Source organism: Pithys albifrons, chromosome 2 (genome assembly GCF_047495875.1).
Source record: "Pithys albifrons albifrons isolate INPA30051 chromosome 2, PitAlb_v1, whole genome shotgun sequence".
Taxonomy (NCBI): Eukaryota; Metazoa; Chordata; class Aves; order Passeriformes; family Thamnophilidae; genus Pithys; species Pithys albifrons.
Window position 1 is genome coordinate 27667503 of NC_092459.1, and position 23965 is coordinate 27691467.

The 23965-nt window shown below is 37.1% G+C and overlaps 1 protein-coding gene across 1 annotated transcript in view; it reads right to left on the minus strand.

The window, feature by feature from the left end:
• LMBRD1 (LMBR1 domain containing 1) overlaps positions 1 to 23965 on the minus strand; it is a 76177-nt gene that overhangs the window by 10983 nt on the left and 41229 nt on the right. Inside the window, exons 8-14 of the mRNA XM_071548522.1 lie at positions 23361 to 23486; positions 20611 to 20763; positions 14472 to 14536; positions 13583 to 13685; positions 12344 to 12448; positions 10696 to 10845; positions 4766 to 4841 (exon numbers count right to left, since the gene is read on the minus strand). Coding sequence (XP_071404623.1) covers positions 4766 to 4841; positions 10696 to 10845; positions 12344 to 12448; positions 13583 to 13685; positions 14472 to 14536; positions 20611 to 20763; positions 23361 to 23486 — 778 coding nt within the window. The remainder of the gene's footprint in view (positions 1 to 4765; positions 4842 to 10695; positions 10846 to 12343; positions 12449 to 13582; positions 13686 to 14471; positions 14537 to 20610; positions 20764 to 23360; positions 23487 to 23965) is intronic.

A 23965-nucleotide genomic window follows, 5' to 3' on the forward strand; every position in this document is an offset into this window, starting at 1 on the left:
AGCCACGTTAATTCCAAAGATATAATACCCACTTTCTACAGGGAAGCAATAAGCCATTGAATCAGCCTGCTGAGGAAAAATGCTTTCTCAGTGTTTTTGAAACTAGACACCTTTAGAAAGAGTACCTACAATTTATGTTAATTACAAACACACACCAGATGTGTTTAAACACAAGCCATAATTGCTACTTCTTACCTTTAAACTGCTAACTTAAATTTGAACTTCTGCAAGATGCATTTTCTGAGTCGCCCTTAAGTACCTAAAGGCAAACTACTCTTGTTTTAAAAGACCTGGCCAGTGATTAATATCTAAGGCAACAGGCAATACCCTAGGGAAGAACATGGATGCAAAATTCCAGAAAGCAAGCTTGAACTAATTCAGACTCCCTGAAACTACTTTACATCACTTGACCTTCAATATTAACCTCATTTCTGTCATGTCCTTTCTACTTGTCTCATACCACCTTCAGCTGATTACTTAAAGAAGGATATGTGTCCTTTTGAGAGGATTCCTTGTTTTCTCCATCCTTAGAGCATGCTGCATGGAAAAGAACTTGGAATATGGCAAGAAGGAAGATACTTCAACAGAATTACCTTTACCTTTTACAGAGTACCTCATATTCTGTCTGTGGACAGAACTGTTTATAAGGCAGCTGATATTCAAGGAAGCATTTAAGAAAGCAGAGCAACTTTCCATCCTGGAATGCCTTGCTTATTGTCTGGAGAACAAAACCAGTTATGACTATGATTAAAGAGTCACACTTAAAAGACGCAATGCCAAGTTCTTTTAAAAAAGAAATTGGATGTGAATTAGTGATTTTTTCATCAATGATGCTCTGAGAACAACAGCTTTCTTCCCAACTTCTGACTACTTCCGACACATAATTTAGGATACATTTGACTGTAATCCAATCAGGTTTCTCTCTCACAGTTCAGGTAGGATTTGCCCAGTCCAATGTCATTCATCCAGCCTAGCTGCAGGAGACATATTAGGCAGTGAAAAAGACCATCTCCATGAACTGATCCTATTTAATTCTATTGGGCAAGTCATATTTGAAGACAGACAGGATATGTGTGTGTACCTTCACTACCTATAGTTACAGATTACTGTTTAGTTTTTCTGCATGGCTGTTCTTGAGCATGTTATGTAGTGAATTTATCAGCTGTCTGTACCAAGATAAAAAAATTATTTGATTACACCAGCAGAAGTAGCTTCTAACATTTCATTAAAAGTATTTCCAAATATGTGCAGCAATTAATGTTTCTCAATGATTAAAAGATGTGGTGGAATTGTTACTTAAACCAAATATAATGCCTTCTTTTGTTAAGAGAACTGTCTTTATTAAAGCAGTTTTGTGGACAAAGTGTTGGTAGATTTCTTACTCAAAGGGTTCATTGCTTGCTTTTAAGAATGGATGCATACCCCTCAATTCTTTGCAAGGAGTTTCAATTCTTATTCCAAAGTATTGATAATATCAGAGCATTTTACTTGACTGTTGGGCTTAAATCCAACAGTCAACAAAAGTAGAATGTTGATCCAAGAAGAAAACATGCAATTACTTTACTGCCAAGCTCCATTTACCATTTCAGAGTATTTAGAAAATGCAGCATCTTCTCTAGTTATGATCACTTGGAGGGAGAAGAGGGGTAGCTCATACCTGCCCACAGTTGTGGGGTAAAGAAAAAAATTGCACAAATTGATGTATCTACAACTGCATGTCAAAGAACAATGCACTACAAAAAGATATTTATGGCACGATTAACTACTCATACTGTTTACAGCTGCCAAACAGGACTTTCTGTGGTAAGACATGCACCACTGTGCTTATTTATATTGACTTCTTATGGTTATAGAGGATTTCAATACCATTAGGTCTAAGCTTTTCAGGGTAAAGTACTAGTAAGGTCATTCACTAAAGTAAAAGGAAACTGGACAAAGTCCTCAGTAAAATCCTCATGTAGATTTTATGTGAAGCATTTTGTAACATAGCAAATTAATTAATTTAAAATGAAAAATTTGCAAGTGGCAATCTATGGTCAACTCTAGATACAAAATAACTGATATTGACAGTTTTGAGCAACTTGCTTATAGTTTCCTTTTGCATGTCTCCTGATTTCCCTAAAGGAGAAACAAAGAATAGGCTCACGTTTTGACATTTGTCTTTGGGGCTCCATTCCAGATTGAGTAACATCTACATCTAGTCTTTACTCTGGCTAAAATAAAACCTGATTGTCCTGAACTTTTTGACTTCTAGATAACAACAGTGTCTTAGAAGAAGGCACAGTTCTAGTTAACACAGTAAGACCTCCACAGTTCAAAGCCTTAGAAATTGAGATAATTTTTTCCCCACTTGACATGTATTTATAAGTCAGTACATTTCCATGAAAAAGGTCCAGCATTTGGCAAGTAAGGTTCATTTTCCCAGTGAAGGAAGTCAGAGAATCCAAGGGGCATTCATAGCATGCTATGCATTTAAACTGCATGATGCTTAAAACTAAAAAAAAGTTATGTGTTTTTTTTCTCTAGAAAGAGGCAAAGAGTGTTTATCAGATCTCATAATTAAGGCTGGGGAAGTCTTTGATACAGGCTTGCAGCTGAGTCATTGCTCATTTACATTAAATCTTGTTAAGCTGTTTAGCTAAACCTATACCAAGTTTTCGATGCATTAGTCCAGATGCAAGAGTCTTAATCAAATAATTGAACTCCTTTGCTTGATCTTATGCTCAGCTGAGGTGCGGACACAACAGTTCAACTGGCATTAGGCCTTGAAAACAAATGAGATATTTGCCCAACTGTGTCGAACACAGTCTAAAGAACTAAAGTCTTACCTATAAAATATTTATTAAATTTGCTGCTCTAAAAGACTACCTAAAAAGCTTTAAAAAAGTCTAAGTTAACCAGAACACAAAACTTTTGTTCAAGATGTTTAACAAGAACTAAAACAACCCCTATACTTGGAGTTGTAATATGCACCCTGCCCTATTATTTTTTGGCTTCTGTTTTGTTTCATGCAGTTCGACTACTATGGACTTTGGCATTAAGTACAGAACAGATGCACCTCCTGCATACCAGGAGTAGAGACGAGCTTTGCTGCCTGAAAGCAGACAATATAATGCTGAAACACCGCAAATTACATATCTAACTATAAATACTTGAGAGTACGTTTTTATAAGACGGCATTTTAACTGTCTAGAAGTGTAATTGTCCTTTTGACCAAGCCAAACACTGGTTTAAAACATATCTATAGGAAACACTGCCCATTAAATGTGGTGGAACATTTTGTTTAGCGTGTGTAGTTCTCTTTTGAACTTTTGCCAAGTTCCCTTATTTTCTCCCCTGAATTAATAAAGAAACTCCTTGGAAACAAGTTCATGACTTATTTTCTGGATGTTTTCATAAGGTATTAAAAAACTAGCTCTATATATGTATATAAATATTAAAATAACATTCTTAGCAGAGTCTGTGAGCCCGCAGCTCTGGGGCTGGAGTGTTACAACCTTTTCTATCATTTAACAAACACTATCAAGAATTTTATAAATATATAACTGCATGCATAATACTACTGCTTTTCATACAGAGGAACTGAAAGTTTGCCAGAGTAAGAACAACTGAAAGCCTGGGTCTGAAAAAATCTGTACAATTCTCAATGCCATAAATCTTTTGCTGAGATCAGGTGGTTTTTCGTTTTTTTGTTTTTTTTTTAAACAAGAGACTGAAACAGTCAATATAATTGATTGTGACCTTAAAGAGCAGTTATCAGTCTTGCAATGGCTTGTGCAACTCAAACTGTTTCAAACTGTGAAAAAACTGCTTATATGCAGTGGGAAAGGAAGGGGAAAGGTAACATTGCAAAAATCAAATCCAGCATGATGTCAATTAGCTTGGTTTATTAATGAAAACAGGCTAAAACTCACTCACAGCTTTACTCAAGTTTCATAGATAAACACCAAATGAAGTGTTACTAGTCCCTCTAGGAAAACAAACAAACAAAAAACCCCAAAACAAAAAAAGACACAACAAAACAAACAAACAAAAAAAAAGAAAAACCCCTCAACACTAGGGCCTGCGTACATGGAAAGTCAAGGATCAAGGAACACTCCAGAACTATCTATCTGCTTGCTAGTCACTACTCACAGCTCCAGAATATCCACAATATATCTTCTGCCCAAATAACTGGTCAAAAAGCAATAGTTAGTAACACAGATAAGCAAGAGTTATATTTGCCATTATAAGGAACAATAAATTAAAAGGATTACACAAAAATAGTTTAAGAGGTCTAGCTAAACTGGTATTATTGCTCATAGATGAGCAACATATATAAAATAAAAAAAATCATAATTCTCTTATCTGAAAAGGTCCACTGAGAATTCCAAGTTCCATTGACTTCAGATCTTAGTTTTCCTGAGTACACAGAAATTTAATAAAATATTTGCCAGCACATTTCTATGACTGAAGTGACACTTCCCATGCTAAGCTATTCACCAGCTGGGATTTATTTTTTATATCTTGTATATACACATTAAAGCAAATGAGAGATTTTGAAGTTAACTCGAATGCTTTGTTAGCCAAGGTTTCTACTAAAAAAAGGAATTCCTTCAAATGAATCAAGTAAGTTTTAAGCAAGCTGATTTCTGACTTAGCTACACATCAAAGCTTCATTTTAGACTAAAGCAAATGAAAGCAATGAAGAGAGATTGAGTTGCTTATTACAACTGACCACGCACTTATCACATTGTAATAAAAGAAATAAATGTATGTAACTTACCTTCAGGTGCATCTGCATCACAATCTTTAGATACAAACGTCACATTCCTTGCCTGGCCATCAATTGTCTGATTACTCTGCATAATAAATATGAAAAATTAGGTCACCAATGACGTTCTTCCAATGATAGTCCCCAAACCAAATACATTCCTAAATAAATCATTAATTTTATAGAAAATGCCTTGACAAACCTCTTAAAATATTCAATAGGACTGTTTTATGAACAGCATACACAGAGTATACCCTGAGATTAGCTCAGTTGCTTAAAACTTGGTTGTAATAATGTCCTGTATGGGCCACTGACTTATGAGTTGGACTCAATGATCATTGTGGGCCCCTTCCAACTCAGAATAGTCTGTGGTTCTGAGTAAGCCATAAGTGGTAAAACATGAACATTTTTAAAGTATGTTTTCATTTTAAAAAATATAGCTTGTATTCTTTTTGAAGATGTATTAAAAAAACTTCGTATCTGAAATTAAACCTTCTAACTGTCAATATGAAATCCAAATTTGGTGATAAAGACACTGTGAAAATGTTAGGCTTCCATAATGATACCAAATACAATTGACTTTTGGTCTAAAGGTCAGATGGTAATATCCAACATACTCAACAGCCAGAGTGGAAAAGACAAATTACACTGAAGTGTAAAACTTAGAATCCAAATGCACCTGCTTAAGTGTCCCAAATCTTTGGAAAATCGACCCTTTGAGAAACTACATGAACTCTATACGTACCACGTTTTTGAACAATATGAATAATTCTAGCAGAATCCAATGTAAATCCTTTGCACTACATTGATTTCTTCATATATTCATATATTAATTTACTTTAAGGGGTGTCCTACCCACTTTCAAACTTAGGCTTTCCTAAAAAGAAAGCCCCTAAAGAAATCAGTAAGGTTCAAACATGTTTTCACCTTCAGGCTGAAGAAAATATTCCTTAATTCACTACAAGCTGGTACATAAAACTAAGTGTTTCTCTGACAACTTAAGAAAGTTTAACAATATTAAGCAAATACAGCCCTCACTGTGAACATTCACGAGAAACAGCCAATGACTATCCTTTAGGATAACAACAATTTATACATCCAGTTAATTTTGATTCACGCAAATACAAAGATGTGGAGACCACTACTACCTAAAAAATATGGATCCAAAAGGACTATGATTAGTCACAGGAATCAGGAGCGTAAGTGAAACCAAAAGTATGAGGACAATTTGAAGACAGAAAAAATACGATAAGAACTGAAGACAAAATTTTAGTTACTCATTGTACATTTAGAAGTGACCCATCTCCAGGATGTCTTCCAGCTGGCTGTCACCAGTACAGCTCACTTTTCAGAGAGTGCTTCTTTCAAAGAACAGCATTGTACCTTGTTGTACAATTATACAGAGCATGTAAAAACCACAGAACAATCAATTGCAACATGCCTATTTCAAAATCTGTCTTTCTTTATTCACTTTAATATTTTAATAGTAGGGTTTTCCAAATACAACAATAGCCAGACCTATGGGCTTTCTCTGATAACATCTATGCTTTTTTCCAGGTCTTATATCACTGTTGTTCTCCATAAACACTCCCTATAATTTAAGACATTTTTAGCAGAAGTAGTGCCAGAGTAAAACACTAGTTTTCTGCTACCTCATCTAGCCCAATGCTGAAAGCCAGATCCATCAAAGACAAGCATAAGACAAAAGTAAGTACAGTGTGTGTGGTTTACAAGCTGACACATTTTGGATACTTAAGAAAATAGCAAGTTATCACAAAAAAGGTTAGGTTACAGCCTGCTACACCTACATAGTTTGCTCCTGCTTATATTCAGAATCAAGAACTTGAAAAAACCTATTTGAACATTTGGCCATTTAAGGGATACTTCTGGATTCCTGCTGCTGACAGTGGAGACACTCAAAGTCCTGCAATTTCGCTTCACTCCTAGGAATTATTTATGTGATGGCTGAGGAAGGAAAGTGACTGTTGCTACTCTGGTCTTGAACAAGGGAAGAGTATCAGTGCAGCTCATGGCAAGTACTGGCCTTTTAATTCCTGTCTCAGTCAGTCAAGTCTTAAAGGTTCACTACGTACAAGATCAGCAAGCAGTGATCTTTCTTTTCAACAAATGCAAAATAACCCTTGGTCTTACTGAACAGAAGAAGCAATTATAGTTAAGTATGGGTAAAGTCATGTTTTTGCTAGAAAGGTGAGAAGGTGGCGTGGCTGTGGATACAACTATGAAAGATTATGAAGAGACTCTTGGCTGATTACCAGATGTTACAAATTGTCTTAAAAGGTCAAACCAAGCTATCTGGGGTGCTTGAAGAGCTATGAAAGCTGACCAAAAGCACTACACAGGGACTCTGTTGGTAAGGACAGTGTAAAAACAAGTTTCCCACGGACAGCATAGCTGATGACACTTGTGATGAATCGGGGTCACATGCTTTGAACACAGCAGAGGTTAGAAAGTTAATAAAGCTAGTAGCCCAGGTCTAGTCATGTAAATTGCCTTGCAGAAGCTCCACTTTTTTAAATGGATCCATGTAGAAAGAAAAAACGCCAGCACTTCCAAATTAAAAGTTCTTGTCAAGAGTAACAGTCTCCAAGTTCAAGATTTAAACAGGAATTTAACCTAATGCCTCTGATTCTCCTTACAAATTAGTTTGACAGGTTACTAGATGGGGGATTATTGACGAGGAAAGTAAAGGAAGAAGTGCTCTGTAAACACACTGCCTTTCAGTGAGCCACCAGATTGCCATAAACATGTTTATAAGCCTACCCATCCACTAAGCTCACATGGAATAATGCTCATTTATTGGCTGGTTTTTACACACAGTTGATTACCAGTGGTGTTAAATGACAAAATTGACTGGTGTGTGAGCACAGTGAAAATCTAGACTGTCCAAGTGAACCGGTGCATACAGCTCTCATCATCAGGGACCATGCCACGTATAGTTCACTTGCCCAGCTCCTGTATATGTTCCTGAACACTCCTAAATCCAGAACCACCAATCTGTAACTCCTAAGAACCTCTTCACTGCTAACATCTACAGAAAAATCTGCTGCTCCTCTCTATTCTCAGATACCATCTCTCCTTGTTTCAAAATATAAAAATTTGATATCCAGTTGTTGGGGTAGTCAGACAGAAAGTGTGCCTGGTACATTCTAAAAAACTCTTCTCAAAGAGTTGTCTGTAAACCCAACAAGTAGATAACTTGGTATGCCAGAGAAGCCCAGATGTAATTTACCAGCATACTCTATGACTCAACGTTATTTTAAAAAATAAATCCAGTTTCTACTCAAATTGTATTGTGCACTTTAAACATGGCTCTTTGAAATGAGACATAAGAATGTAATGACTTAGGATAGCTATCTAGACAATAAAATTTTTAATCTTTCAAATGAAACGTTAGAGCTCTACTCAACCATTCAAGCTAATCCTTCTTCCACTGCTGACCAGGATTGTATGTCAATAGCTGGAAGAATGACACAATAGCTCTCTTACTGCTATACTCTATGCTCCTGACCCTTTTTTGTTATGAAATATATATTTAAGATACTACTTGTTTTGTTGTGAAATATATATTTATCTTAAGATATTACTTGTCATAAACAGGTAGCATCCAAGTGCCCGTTTAGTCTCAGTCCTGCCTCCCTCAAAAGACACATTTTATTTGATTCATAAAGCAAAACAAACTGCTAGTTACAGCTCTTTTTATTTGTTTTTTCTCTTCAATCTTCCATGTTACCTGCTGGCTTTATGAGAAAGGATTCCTTTCTCAGGTCACTGCAAGGCTTAAAGACTAGTTTGGTAATTGCCCATTATCAGACAATGCAGATGTAAAGATAGCAGCAAAGTCATATTTATGGAATCCTCCACCTTCTGCAGTGACAATTCCACCACATCAACTCAACATATTTATCAGGTTCCTTGGCTCTAGCACATTGAACACTACTCTGATTTCAATTTGTCCTTGCAATTCTTCAGCACCAAATATTCGGTATCCATTGTTTAAACTGAAAGAGTTGATAGGGATAAATAACAGAATTTACTAAACAGTTGCAGCTGAAGGAGTTCAGAGGTCAGTGGGTGGGTTTGGGTTTTTGTGTTTGTGGGTTTTTGGGGTTTTTGTTTTTTTGGTTTTTTTTAAGCAGTGTGTTCTCCTTCTAGAAAACTAACAGAAGTATTCCAAATGCTCAAAGCAGCATACAGTTACTTCAGTCTCATTTAAATCCCTTCCTTTAACCACTCTGGCTCAACTATTTTGTCTGTGAAACTTAAATGCCAAACAGCACAGCAGGAGATCTTGACTTCACTGAATAAACAGCCAGTTCATGACCTGGTCAGTTGTCTGCATTTGCAAGACCAGATCTAACAAAGTCTATCTCTGTAGGATACCATTCTTTTAGTAGACAGCTGTCCATGGAACCTTTCAAGATTCTTATGCTATCTAACTTTGAACTTCCCATAAATATGCAGTCTGCCCCTCACATTAAGATGAAATACTGTTACACACCAGATCAGTGATTATTGAGTCACCTTGTGGAGGAGCGTGTGTGTGTCTGTCTGTCACGGATGGGCTGGGCCTGCAGTCCATGACAGGCTGCCAAGAGCAGACAGGCTGCAGCCACATGACCTGCATGGCTGGGCTGGCAGTCAAGGAAGGCCTGCCTGGTTAACCTGCCCATAATACACCCCCTGGAGCCTCTAATTAGCTGTGACACCCCTCACTTTGGCCAAGGGGACAGTGAGTGGTCAGCGAGTCAGAGGTCCGGCCTGGGAGAAGTGACCACAGTGGCCAAAGTGGATAAGGAGGCAGCACCAGGTCTCCATAGTGGGCCCTGGCCTGTTCTCTTCAAAGCTGGCGACAAGTGACCTTATGAGTGGTAACTGTTGTTGCTCTCCTTTGTTGCTCTCCTCTCTTTCTCTATTCTTTCTTCTCTTAATCTCTCTTCCCTTTTCTTCCTCTTCTGGGTAACTTAAACACTTGTTTTCTGTAAGTTACAGGTACCTCACTTTAAGTTGCATATGAAGTTTGTGTTTGCTGGGTGTAACAAAAATTCCTTACTATAGCAATGCTTGTTAGTCCTGGTAAGGTGCTGTAATGCTTTTGTGAAGTTGTATGCTATCTCTGTAAAACCCTTTTTACCAAAACACCTATTTTCTCACCAAATTAAAAGAAATCTCTTACAGAAAAATGTGTGGTTATTCTCTGGATGTGAACTCAAGGTATGAAAGAACCAATGGCTTTACAAGAGTTCATGTGAGCAAAATCTCTTGAAGCCTGAAATTAAACTGTAAATACCCAGTGAAAGTTGGGCTTTCAGAACCAGAGTGTTAACAAATACCATAATTAAAGTCTTCAGGTACAGAAGATGAAAGACAAACCAAAACCTTGAAGCACACAAAAGAGCAATAACAAAAGCAGAGATTAAATTTTAACTGCTTGATTCTGTAGACTTGAGAGAGCAAGAACTGCATGGAGTTTCACGAACCTGTACAGTCCAAAGTGCCTGAAGTGTGATTAATCAGCACATACTTAGGTCCATTCCGCTTATTTTCTACTGTAACAAGTTACCTTTGTCATTCCTCACAAATATGTACATAAAAACTACCATTTGAGGAATGGCATTGATTTCATTCTGTAGCCAGCTTTGTACATTAAAAATAATCCTCACTGCAGTCACTCAGCAACCTAAACACACCAGTAACAAAATCTAGTGGAAGCTACCAACTGTCTTACCAGACAGAGTAAAGCAAAACTCAGTTTCACAGTCTGAATATGACCTAGAAATAAAGCTGTGCAATACATGGTACAATTAGTTTCTGGCTTGTGTATTACCAACAGACCTACCAGTACTTTAAAAAGGTGTCTTCAAAAACTGAGAATTTTGGAAGCAGAAAATTTAAACACAAAACAAACAAATAAAGTATCTCACCTGTACCAAGTATTTCTGGCTTCCATACATTACATACTGTGGAGCAAGACTGTAAATCATGTAACTTGTATGGAGAACTATCAACAGAAGTATCATACACAGAAATAAGAGTGCTTGAGGTCGAGTTTTTCCTCGTCTGATTTTATAAAGCTAAAACGAGAAAACATTAATATTAACACAATGATTTTTTTTTTCTGAAGACATTTAAAATCCTCTTTAATTCAATTAACAGTTTTAATTCTACTGCTGCAAGTGGGAGGTTGCTAAAAGGATCCTCTGGCAACTTAATTCCAGTGACCCTAAGAAGGTTTTCAGAGGTATTTACCTAAATTTCAAAGCACAGCTGTTTAAACAAATTAAATACTGGTTATATTAATGACCTAAAACATTTACACACCAGCAGTTAGTAGGAAGATTAAAATGGTGTTCCGTATCACCTATAACAAACTGTGCCTTGGTTTGTCATAGAATGTTGTGTCCTTTGATCAAGGTGGGGTGTCATCTATCACTACACCCCCAATCCAATTTAGAAACAGAGCAAGGAGTTATGAGAGCACATTCACAGGCTTTGAGGAAACTTCGAACATGCCATATGGTGGCATCTTGTCCATTTAACATTGCAGGGAGCAATACAATCCCTTGTTGTTACCCTGTGTGTGTGTGTGTGGCTCGGCTTCGCGAACGAAGATTTGGGAAGGGCTCTCCCCACGTGGGTGTGCCCTTCCAGCCTGCGCAGTGGATTTTTTAGGTGAGGCACAGTGCGCGCAGAACTGGCCCCACCCTTTAAGTCCTGAGGGTTCATCTGCCACGGACAAGCAAGCTTGGACAGTGACATTGAAGTCCTCAGGACTAGAACCTACAGCACCCAGCATTTCCCAGGAGGTCTCCCATCCAAGTACTAATCTGGGGCTGACTCTGCTTAGCTTCCGAGATCTGACGGGATCGGATGTCAGGGAGGCATTTAACTGCCTACTGTTACCCTGTAGATACCACAGGATCCTGTAATCCCCAACGGCTCAGCCTGAGTACCATATTCAGGTAACGCAGCTGGCAGCAGACCGAAACCAACAGCTAATCCATAACTCATTGCAAAGACTGATGGGAAATATTTAACCAAGTATCATAGGCATGACTGTCATGCTATTGGACACAAAGCTGCTTTTTCAAATAGTTATTTTTTTCCGAACGTATTATTTGCATGATATTTAGATATGCCATATCACCACTGTACTGTTTTATTTGCTATGAAGCCAAATTTTCTTGTCACATAGATGAGAAATCAAGCACTCCTGACTGCATGCACATTTCAGATTCTGACAATAAAATCGCCTAATACTTCCAGTATATCAGAATCATATGGCTTTAACTTAGAAAAGTCAGAAGTCAAAGAGACATTGATTAAACACTTGAAAAAGCATCTGACTGTATTGTTCAAACTAAAACAATCAGTTTGGGTCTGATAACAGCAATATGAAACACCTTCCAAAAGAAGTGCAAATTGCACAATAGGCTTCTAACACTCATTAGACATGTAGACAATACTATTGGCAACATCGTGTATTTATAAAGGAATATCTAAATATATTCCATAGCACATATTTGTTAAAACACCTGCATATTAGAAACTAAACTCTGAAGTCATATTTACCCTTGTCCAGAAGAACCATATACCCATATTTCGAATCCCTGCCATTGAAGTGAAGATAAAGTACATAACAATAGTTGTAATAAGAATATAATCAAGTGGAAAAACCTAAAACAAGAACACAAGCAGTTAAAAAGGCAAAAAAAACAAGCTCTTCTCCCACTTATATCTAAATAAACAGTTTCTACTTATAGCATCTGATGTAGTAAAAAGCCCTATTTTTAAGTTTTACATAGCTGGCTCCAAATATAGCTAACATGGCTGGCTACTAATAGAACTTAGACAATTAGTTTGGCAACTGAGCATTTTTCTTAATTTAAAACTTGTGCTGATTTTAAAGCATTTTATATTTTTAGGCCAAAAAATGCTTAATTCTTTTAAATGGAAAGTCTCAGAATGGCAAGTCCACAGTGGCAACAATCATTTTAGGAATACACAAGCATTCTCTTTGTGACTATTTTTCTGACATTTGCACAAAAAACTTGACTTTTATATTTACATTAATAACAGTTTGAGATAATACTGCTGCTGAACACCACTCTTCTCAGTAAGCTGCAAGTTTCGGTGTTCAGTGGTTTTAAAAACCACAGGGAAGCAATGCATTGTGCTGACCCCCTGTCCCAAGAATACAGGAATAACTCAAGTAGGGGAGAATAAAACACTGGTTTACATTAAGGTTTTTCTTTTTCTTAGTTTACCCATGAAAAACTAACTTGCACATAGACGTGTTGCCTTCCAACCCTAATGAAGTTAACAGATGTTTCTCCATATGTTGGCTTGGTTTCAGAGACTAATGCCTTACCATAACATACATAACTGCACTAAGGAATGTATCTTTCAAGATGCAATAAATACATTAAAAGTGAAAAAGTGCATTTACTTCACTGAAAAGGGCTAAACTATTCAGTATACCAACAACTAGAATGTAGGTAGCACATGGGACAAAGCTGCCTTTATTCTGTGCATAGTAACTACCAGTGCTTTCATTCTCCATTGTCACTATGTTCTCATCACATCAAAGTTAAGTTTCAAGCACAATCTTCCTTCCCCAAACTAGCTTCCATCCACCCAAGATTTTCGTATCAGTAACTTGTAACTAAAAAGTAGTAAGTTGCCTCACTTTTACTGAACACTCATCTAGACAACGTGGTTTTAATGAATTACTTGGGGGCAAGTTTGCCTTTAGATAGTTTAGCAGAAAAGAGCATCCTTACAAATGTGTATCACCAACTTTTTACTTACTCTTTGAAGAACTGGTAGCAGCATATTCAATGGATTGGTCAGATTAGTTCCTAAGATTATAAATCCTGAGTCGAAACCAGCCGAATGCAGAGCTTTGTCCAAACTGCAATAATCAGAAAAACTGGGTAAGTACTACAGTTCTCCAAGACCACTGTCTTCAGGTTAATTTAAAAGGGAAACTAAAAAAAAAAAAAAAAAAAAAGCTGAAGAAAGCCCAGAGACTGACAGCTTTCTAATATCTACATAGACACATGCTTTGTTTTACCACACTCATTGCACTTGTTCCATGAAAGACACATTGATTTCTGCATCTCCTCAGGATTTTAGCTTTTTTCTAGTTTGGGTCATAGAGCATATTTGCCCAGTTTGAAAAATGAAAAATATCAACATTTGAGACCTCTGGCTAGTGTCAATCATTGTTGAAATCCACCAGATCTGCAGATGGCTATATTGCTTTCAATGACATGAAACAATTACTATGTGATACACAACATAATAGATTATGCCACTTACTGCAAGAATTTTAGCACCTGTTACCCAGCTAAGTAACATTGTAAGCTATGTGCATTAATATTCATTCAAACAATCAGAATATTTCTGTAGATTAAGCTTCCTTAATGTAAATGCTTAATTTCTCTCTGCTGAATCAGAACACTTTTCAGCAACACATAGTCAACTCCAGCTGATCCATGTTCTTCCTTCAATCTGTTCCAGCACATTTTGCTCAGTTTCAATATATACTATTATAATGGGAAAAGCAGTACCAGTGACAGAAACGTAAGGTAGAAAAGAAGTGGGCTGACTCTTGAAGCAAACCATGCTGATTCTGATGATAGAGCAGAAACCAGGTAGTTTTAAGTGGTTAAGGAAAATGCTGCCATGTACTTACTTTGACAAGAACAAAGAGACAGTGAAGAGCAGTGCCACAATGATGAAGAACACTCCCCACACAATCTAGAAATAAAAATTAAAAGCAATTAAACTGAAAGTGCTTGCAGTTGATTCAGGAAGTGAAGACTTGCCAAGGTTTCAGTAAGGGACTAATTAGCTCGGACCATTTCAGAGCTTAAAGACATTTGAAACAGTAACTTTTTGGTAAATATCTGAGAGAAGGGAAAAAAAACCCTTTTACTATTTTAAGCATAGTTTATGTCAAGTGTATCATATGCTCTAGCAAAGTACACAAACCTACCCCAAAGTCAAAAGTGTCACTATGAGAGATGCCATGACATGAAATGAAGACAGCATTTAGCAGAATGCACAATTTGTACTCACTATATTACAAGGAAAACCTAAACTATATATATGCATTTAGGTTTATTTAAGGAAATTAGAGATTGGTGCCCTGAGCACCACACCTGTGTGCTCATTTTCCAACAGGAGGCAACTAGTGCACAACGTACAAGGAATATTTCACCTTTCCCAAGTAAAAGCTCCCTTCTCCAGTGCTACTCCAACACACAGTGACAAAATCATTTGGAGCAGATGACAAAAAACTCAAGTAAGCAAGCCCCAATGTGAGATATTCATTAAAGCACAGGCAAGTGTTTTTATTATGCCTAGCAAATATAGCACTGAAGCCAAGGATTTATTCTCGGAGCTGTCCTGAACCAGAGCACCTTCTATTGTTTTTCCTGGGCTACAAGCTAGTTCAGGAAACCATTCTGCACTTGTCTGACACATTTTCTCCCTCCAAATCTTTTCCTTGGGGAGGTTAGGGGATGGCACACAGAAGTGAGCCTAGATAGCAGACCCGTTCAGTTACAGTTCCAACAGCTTCACTGCATTTTCTCAGAAACCCTAGTCATGGAAGATGAACTCCTAAAACCATGTTTCAGATTGCTAGACCCAAGACCTAGACAGACTTTTCCAAATTCTATATGCAGGGGTACAATGCCTGTTCTTCCACATGCATGAGGGAGTTTCACAGTTGAAATTACTTTATTAGCCCCAAAACTCTGGCACACAGCCATTGTGAAAAGCTTAAGAACTTTGTTGCAGCTGCTCATTAAAGACAGTAAAAGTTACAACAGTATTATTGTTAATTAAATTCTGAAGATAAACTTCCATTTGTGAACTCAAACACAATATTATAGAACAACTCCAATTATGTCGGCCTTATTAGGTATAGATTTAAACAGTAATATCAAGGTAAGCATTAACTTGCGGATTTCCAAGTAACTAAGTGCACTAAGATTTTACCCCTCCACAGCAAACTCCCACTAGGTATTAGCTGTACAGGAAATGTTTAAAACCAATTGAGGTTAAGAATCTGAATCTTGCATTGCTTCATTATCTTCTGCCAGCTATGACCACTAGACTGGTATCCATATCCCCTCTGGAATATGCTTGTCTTCTGAAGTGATGTCTAACACTTAGAAACAGATAAATTGTTAAAAAAACCCCCATTCCTCCACATTTTAGCCTCTACTCCAGTCCCATTAAACACAAGATCGAAAAGACTAATACAAAAAAAAAGTTTTCACTCTACTTTAGTTCATCCCATATGTCCACAGTACTATTAAGACTACTGAGCCCTAAATTATTTACAGTTAACATCAATCTATACTTACAGAACTCCAAAGCAGAAGGGATTCTTGTGTTCTTGCCTGGATTTTCCACATACTTAACTGACTACAGACCAAACAACACTTCATTTCTAGCATAGTAACCAACGCTCAGACTAACAGTCAAACTTGCAGCTTACACAGTCCATTAAGTATCATTTTGTATTTGCTTAAGGGAAAGAGTTAAGTACTGCCTTTTCCTTGCCCACCACATAAAGCCTAAAATGGCCTATAAAGAACACTACAGTTGGAGCTTTGTACTCACTGCTGCCTTTTACTTGTCACCTATAGCAAAAGACAAATACACAATCTTTTTGGGGCAATAGGGTACTGCTATTTACTACCTTTAAACCAGTTAGAGTATCTTCAAACAGTCTAGATAGACTTTGCCATGAACATTTACAAAGTGATTTTGCTTTGTGTCACAGCATAAATGAGACAGAATTCAAGCTCTTGAGAACATGATTGCAAGTTCAACTTCAGAGAAAAGGACAGCACTAAATCAAAAGCTCTTGTTCCCACAATGGGGCTATTTATCAACTGATGCAGAAAAGCTTTTAGTATTGGAGCACGCAAAAATAAAAGTCTGGGTTTCAGCCAAACACATAGTAATTTAGAAAGGTCATTATTATTTTAAAAAAGGAGTCTAATTTCCAATGCAAAACAAACTTATTTCCTATTCCCTAGTCCTTTTGAAAGCAGGACCTCACTGCAACCATAGATCGAGCTGTGTTACCTCCTCCACTACAGTCAGTTTGAACTGCTCCATTGCCAGCCCATTTCCTGATATCCATCAACTACAAAACACAACCTCACACCCATCAGTGCTCAATCATTTGCTATAGGACAGGTTTCAGAGCTGCTGCTTGCACTTAAATCACTGATCACCTCTGTCTGCTTGAGTCTTCTAATCTACAGTCTGTTGTGCAAGCTAACACCCATACTGCTGACAACAAAAGAGTCAACTGTTTTTATGCATACTGCAAATACTGCAAAAATAATGAGCTATTCCCTAACCTCCCCAAAATAACTAGTATGACTTACACTGCTATCTGAAATAAGGTCCTTGAGCATCTTAGTGGAAAGCCTCTGCTCATGCAAGTAATGATAAAGCAGAAGACCACAGGAACTGGTTTACTTAAAGGTTTGTTATCCATATGAACCCATGGGATTAAAAGATGTGGCTAAGAAAAAAAAAACAAGACAAAAGAGCCAATATAGTGCCAATTTTTACCATTTCCCAATAGTAAAAATGTAAGCATGTCATAATGGAAAGTGAATGACATTCCAGTTTACTATGGCAGACCAAATAATGGAGAAATAATTTAGAAATACTGGAAATAAATTAGAACTATCAATTGGTTAGTGTATCTTCCCACTGCTATTGCACATAAATAAACCATAAACCAGTGAGTCTTTTCTGACATTATTCATGTTCTCCTTTTATCATTTTTCCTGGTACCTCTCTGCAAGTTTCTAAACATTCCACTAACCCTGCATCATCCTTGTTTGAGTTACTCAGAGAACTCAGCCTCCTACCCTTGCTCTCAAATCTCAGTCAGGTGAAGCAATTTCAAAGTACGGATAATTCCAAAGTGTTAATTAAGATAACCATGGAATTTTAGACTTAATTTACTCTAAGCAGGAATTATTCATAAACAGGTGGTATTTGTTCACAAAGCCTCAAAGGTACCTTCCACAAATTGTTAATATTTGCACTGTAGACAGACAACAATCTCAACAAAAGAGGTGCTGCTCCAAGCAACAGAGCACACATTCCTCCTCCAGTCCATTAAGAGGACCATTCTGGAGCAGACCACCACACAGCACACGGAGAATCCCACACTAGAACAAGTGGATATTTAATGAAGGAAGCTGCAGCCTATAGAGATCACATAGGCAGAAGCAGGTGCTTCTGATAGGAACTACAGCATATGGAATAGACCCACACTGGAACAGAAACAGTGTGAAGAGGACACAGAATAGAAGCATTATGGACTGATAGCAACTCCCTCTTCCCCATCCCCTCTGTGCCACAGTCAGGACAAAAGGAATGAAGTAGCATCTTGGAAAGAGCAAGTGGGGGTCTCTTCACACAGACCTCAAAACAGAGCACTCGATTTTCCCACGTTACTCAACTAAGGCATCTCTTCAGTTTTTTCACAACTGTTGTGAAGTACCCTATGAAAATAATAATGCAATACTCTCAATTTACTATTACTGAGTAGAATTCCATGTTTCACACCCTATAGTCTTGTTCACACAGTGAACAGACACAGCTACATGCTCTGCAGTTTGTTTTCCCTAAATTTTTTTTATACTTATCCCTGGAGTAATATCCATTTCTCTTGCTGCTGAGAGTATAAAATAAAAGCATGAGAAACCACAGTAAAGAACGGAGAAGCAGGAAATGTTACATTTTGTAGAAAGAAATTAGACTAATTCAGCATTACCTGACAACCTCATGCTGGCCAATACTCATTTCTTTGGGATCTTCCATATCTGTTTCTTTTGGCTAAACTCAAAAACTAACAGCTTCATCATTTGAGTTTGATTTAGCTCTGAGTAAAATAATCATTCTCAAAACTTAATATGCTTCATAGCAAATAAAGTTTATTCTTCAAAGAAAAAGTTTTGGTTCTGTTTAACAACAAATCACATGCTAACAGATACTGAGCAGTAACAAAACAATTAAAGCAAGAACATTAGAGGAGACTATGGAAAGATAATCTGACTGGAGAAGTCTGAATGCAGACACTAAATTAAGACTGTAATAGACCTTGATGATTAAGAGCAACTCCTGAACATGTTATTCTGTTCTGTCAGTCCCAGTAGGAGTCTGAAACTCCCATAAACCTGACTATGCCAAACACAAAGCAGAGATAGGGTTGCCTGCCTAGTACTTGCCTCACTAGAAAGGGAATTTCTCTTGAAGTTTGAGAAGCAGCCACATTCTTGAACAGTAATATACATGTGGCACTGAAGGTGAAAGTGCTGTAAAACAGTAAGCAAAGCCTTAAAGACACTTTCTGCACTTGTACATTGAACAGAATGGATATTGAAAAGATTTTCATCTTTTCATTAAAGCCACTAACTGAACAATTGACAAGTTAAATATTTGCAAAGACATCCCAAACGCTCTTAAAGCAACAGTAAAGCAGTTCAGCAAGAGGTAAGATGCAATTAAGTGATAGACATTATTACCTTCATAGGACAGCTCTAGTCAAAGTAAACAAGTTCTCTAACACGCTTCATAGCACAACCCTAGTCTAAGTGAAGATCTGTCAGGCAAAATTATCCAGCTGCAACTCTCCAGTAGTCTGATTCATGAGTCAACAATTCACAGTGACTGTCACTTACTGAGAGAACCAAAAGCATTCAGACCACAAAAACAAGGATACACTTAAACACCATCTTTACTCTAGGTGATAAGCTGTAACTGATGGTATTGTACACTATCCTACAAGGACACAATGGACTGTTAAAATCCTGCAGACAAGAGATATGGCCAATACACTTCTCAAATTTGAAAAGTTATAGAAACTACATAACCTATATTGAATATTTTTTTTAATCAAAAAGAAGCATCCAAACTGCTAAAGTGAATAGTTGCAGATATTTGCCCTTTCAAGGAAAGGGCTAAGTTTACACTTGCAATGCATCATAGCAAGGAAACTCCACTAAGAATTTCACACTGAAAGCTTTTGTTCAACTGCAATTTCAGCCCATTTCCACTGGTACTCAGCATTAAGAGTAGCAATGACACAGGAAATTGCTTACAGCACACCCTCCTCTCAGTTTTCCCAAAAGCAACCTACAGTTGAAAATACTAAAATTTCTTCCTACTTCTAGTTGGCAAGAAATACTTTATATGGCAATACTGTTCATAAAATACTAGCTTTTAAAAAGAGGGTATCTACTAAAAATTAAAGTCCTAAGATCAAAGAGAGACCAAGATAAAAGCTTTGCCCCAGTAACCATCTCATTTGCATTGGTTAAGTATAACAACATTAAGTACTATGCAGCTAGCTTACTATTGACCAAATAGTTCCTTGGCAAGATGCTCATTCCATATGCAAATATTCTCAAAGTATCTCTGACTTCTGCTGGATATACGTAATTGAGATTAACCTAAGACAACTATAGAATTCTTCTTTCTCCCCCTTTTCACATATGATGAAAAAATAAGATATTCCAATTTTCTATGGTGGTAGCATTATAGTAGATGAGCTAGCATTTGTTCATTTTCAATCTTAATCATACCTGAGGCAAAGTAAAATGTTTTCCAAGAGCTCAAGAAGTGTTGCTATAGGGCTGTCATTATGTACTGAAACAGTAAATAAAAAAAAAGGTGTTGATATTCTGGATGGTAATTGATAAACTTGACCTATGATTTATATGGAAAGAAGAAAGCCAAAAGTTATTTCAATTTAAGTATCAAAAGCTGAGACAAATCTTTACCTTTAGAGGTCGGATGGCTTCACAGAACTTCGTCCACCAACTTTTCTCAATGGACTCCAAATGCCTCTCTCTCCTTCGAAGTGTCCTTAATCTCTCTTCTAGTTGTTTTAAAGTCCGTCTATCCCTTGATGACAGAGGACGGCCATCTCTGCACTGGTTACCAAAAAACAGCGCAAGAGATCAAGAGTTACCAAACCAAGAAAATAGCCTAGATAGCCAGTTTAACTACTTAAAACAACTCTAAAGAATTTATAAGTATAAAATTCATGCATAGATGATTTCTATGCATATCAAGAGGAAGTGCAAAAGTCATAAGGTGCAAAAAGAAGAATTCCCATTAGGTGGCAGAAACCACTTTTCACAATCGAGACATTCAAAAGTTTTAACAGGATGGACATGCTCCATGGCTAGAAATGCTTTAAGAGCATAGAAAGGATCTGAATAAGCTGATGTAACCTGAAAGGGGTTCTTGTTTTGTGTGGAGGGTTGAATATGGTGACTTTCAGAGGTCTCTTCCCATCAAATTCCATGATTATGGCGATATATCAAGTTTGGCATCTCCAGTTTCTTTTTAGCGTTCAACTAAAATACTCACCTAAGTTTCTTGCACTTGCAAAGAGCAAGAAACACAGCTCAAAGAGGCAGCAATCCACAAAGAATTAGTTGAGTGTACCAGATAGTTTGTTTGATAATTACGTTCAAAGAACATACTTTAATTATGAGCCTTTAAACACACTGCGAAAACCATTGCACTCTTGTAACGTGAGTAGCACATTCTTAGATCTCAGTCAAAGGTTAATAAGCAAAAGCAACAAAATAGGCATTAGGTAGCCAAAGCAAAATTGTTTGTAACATTGATGCTTATGTATTACAAACTGATACTCAGATAAAGCTCCTTATATAGCAAAAAATGTACTAAAACCGTATTTTAAAAGTTTGAAATTAATTTTTTCTCTTATTTTAAAAGAGCCTTCCTGCAGATCGTGTAACACTTGACTCTCAAGGTTAAAAAATATTTTAAATAGATTTCTCAAAAAGGTTACAGGACTAAGATGAGACCACATTCTAGGTATGTAGGTAACACAAACTGGAGACCCCAATGCACTTTTAACAGGAACGCATTCACCAAGCCCTGTATAGCACATTACAATGTTTCCACAGTAGTCAAGATCCCAATCTGCAGATTCAATCTTCAGTTATTTAAGACTAAAGAAATAAAGATGGCAAATGGACTAATAGCAGAAGACCATACTACCTACCAGAATTTTTTATTAAACAGCATATACGACCCTGAGATTAGCTTAGTTGGTTAAAACATGGTTTTAATAATGCCAAGGTCATGTGTTCAATTCCCTGTGTGGGCCATTGACTTAAGAGTTGGACTCGATGATCCTGTGGGTCCCTTCCAACTCAGAATAGTCTGTCTGTGATTCTATATTTGCATATCTCTAGTTTTCCCTGTACATCACTCTAACACTCACTTTCTTCACAAATTCATGCAAATATAACTGAAGAACTAAGATTCCAATTACAGAATGAGCCAGAATCCTCACCATAATCCATAAAATAAGCAACACTAGTTTGTACTAAAGGTCATATTAAAATACAGACATAACCTTCTTTTTTTAATCCTGGTTTGTTAGCTAGATAGAACAAGACCAGTTGCATGCAAATTCTTGTAATCCCACAAGGTCTTCTATAGTAATTAATGATCCATTTGTCACAGGTTTCCCATTTTTCTCATATTGATTTCAGTAATGGATGCCTTTATTGTTGTATTCTTTACAAAACCAAAATCAGACAATTTAAACTGGGGGAGACTACTTTTTCGATTTCATTATTCAACCTTCAGTCTTGAACACTGAAGGTGCCCACATACTGTAGAGGGGTAAGATCAAAGGGAAGACTGCTGGACCTGTTTCAGCATCGCTGAGGTCTGCTAGCACAGAGCACAGAACAGCACAGATGGACTGCGAGGATGAAGTGGGGCAACTCAGTATTCCTTCCCCCCAGTCAAGGCTGTGAAAACATTGGTCAAACCATTATCTGTAACAGGTTAAAAAAAGCATGGTAGAGTTCCCCTACCATCTTGTATGGAAAGCAGAAATCCTAACCTCCTACTTTGGCTTACACTCAGAAGTTGTTAAAAGTGTCTTGGTTACATTAGGCACAGAATTTCCATTAGCTGCAAAGCCATCATGGTGTTTACAACCTAGGGATGTTTAGGATTCAGATCACATTTCCATATGTATGTTTTTCATAAAGAAATTATTTATAACAGCAAGGTACATTAACTGAGAAGCAAGAATACCTGGGGCTTTATTTACTCATATAGATGATTCATAGTTTGATGAATCTAGCTCACGATAGCTCTATGTGGCAAGTATCCAGTGTTAACTACACCACATTGAGGAAGTATCAACAAATTGGATGCCATTTCTAGCAGCAGACTAAAGGAGGTTAATATCTACGAAGCATCTCTTCCATTCAAGCAGGACTGGAAAAGTTTAAACTTGTTGACACTATTATTAGCTAGACAGAAATAACTACTGCTGCAGAACTGACACAGAGTACCTAATCACTACTACACAAGTCACCATATGTGTTTCCAAAAGACTCAAACTACAAGCTATTCACTTCTGACTTGCTATTCTTTCTGGAACAAAAACTCTCCACAGCAATACCATAAGCTAGTAAGCAAGCAAGCAAAAAAAAAGTCATTAAAAAAGTGGGAACAGTGAAGACCATACCTTTGATTTAATCCTTAATAAATGTTGCTCCACTTCTTCAATATCTTCAGTGTTCTCTAAACGTTCATAAGCTGCACTGGTAGTTCCCTTAATCAAGTTCAGAGGTAAAGCTGACATACCATAAGCCTAAAATAAAAAGGAAAAATACATACTCAAATTTTCTGCCATATATTTTCATCTGATAAGGCTGCTGTATGCTATAGCTATAAGGTATCAGTACTGGGTTTTGGGTTTGTTTTGGGGTTTTTTCACCCCTTCTGCACACTCTTACTAAGGCAATCAATTATTTTCCTTTTATGAGCAAAACATAAAAGACATGCTATGCAAATTCCAATATCCCACATTGTTCCAGTGGTACTTGAGTGTCTCATGATTGTTTCAACAACAGCATGTGCCAAGACTTTGTCTAAGCAGAGTACCCTGTGGTTTATCAAACTAGCTTTTGGTTTTTGTCAAAGCAGATAGCTTCCCAAAACATTAACTTTCCCTACTTCAGATCAAAATTAAAACTTTGTGCAATACAGGAATTTCTAGATATTGCATTTAAAATAGTTTTAGAAGCAAAGCATACACAATTTCTTTGCAGCCAGTAGTCTTCACCTTAG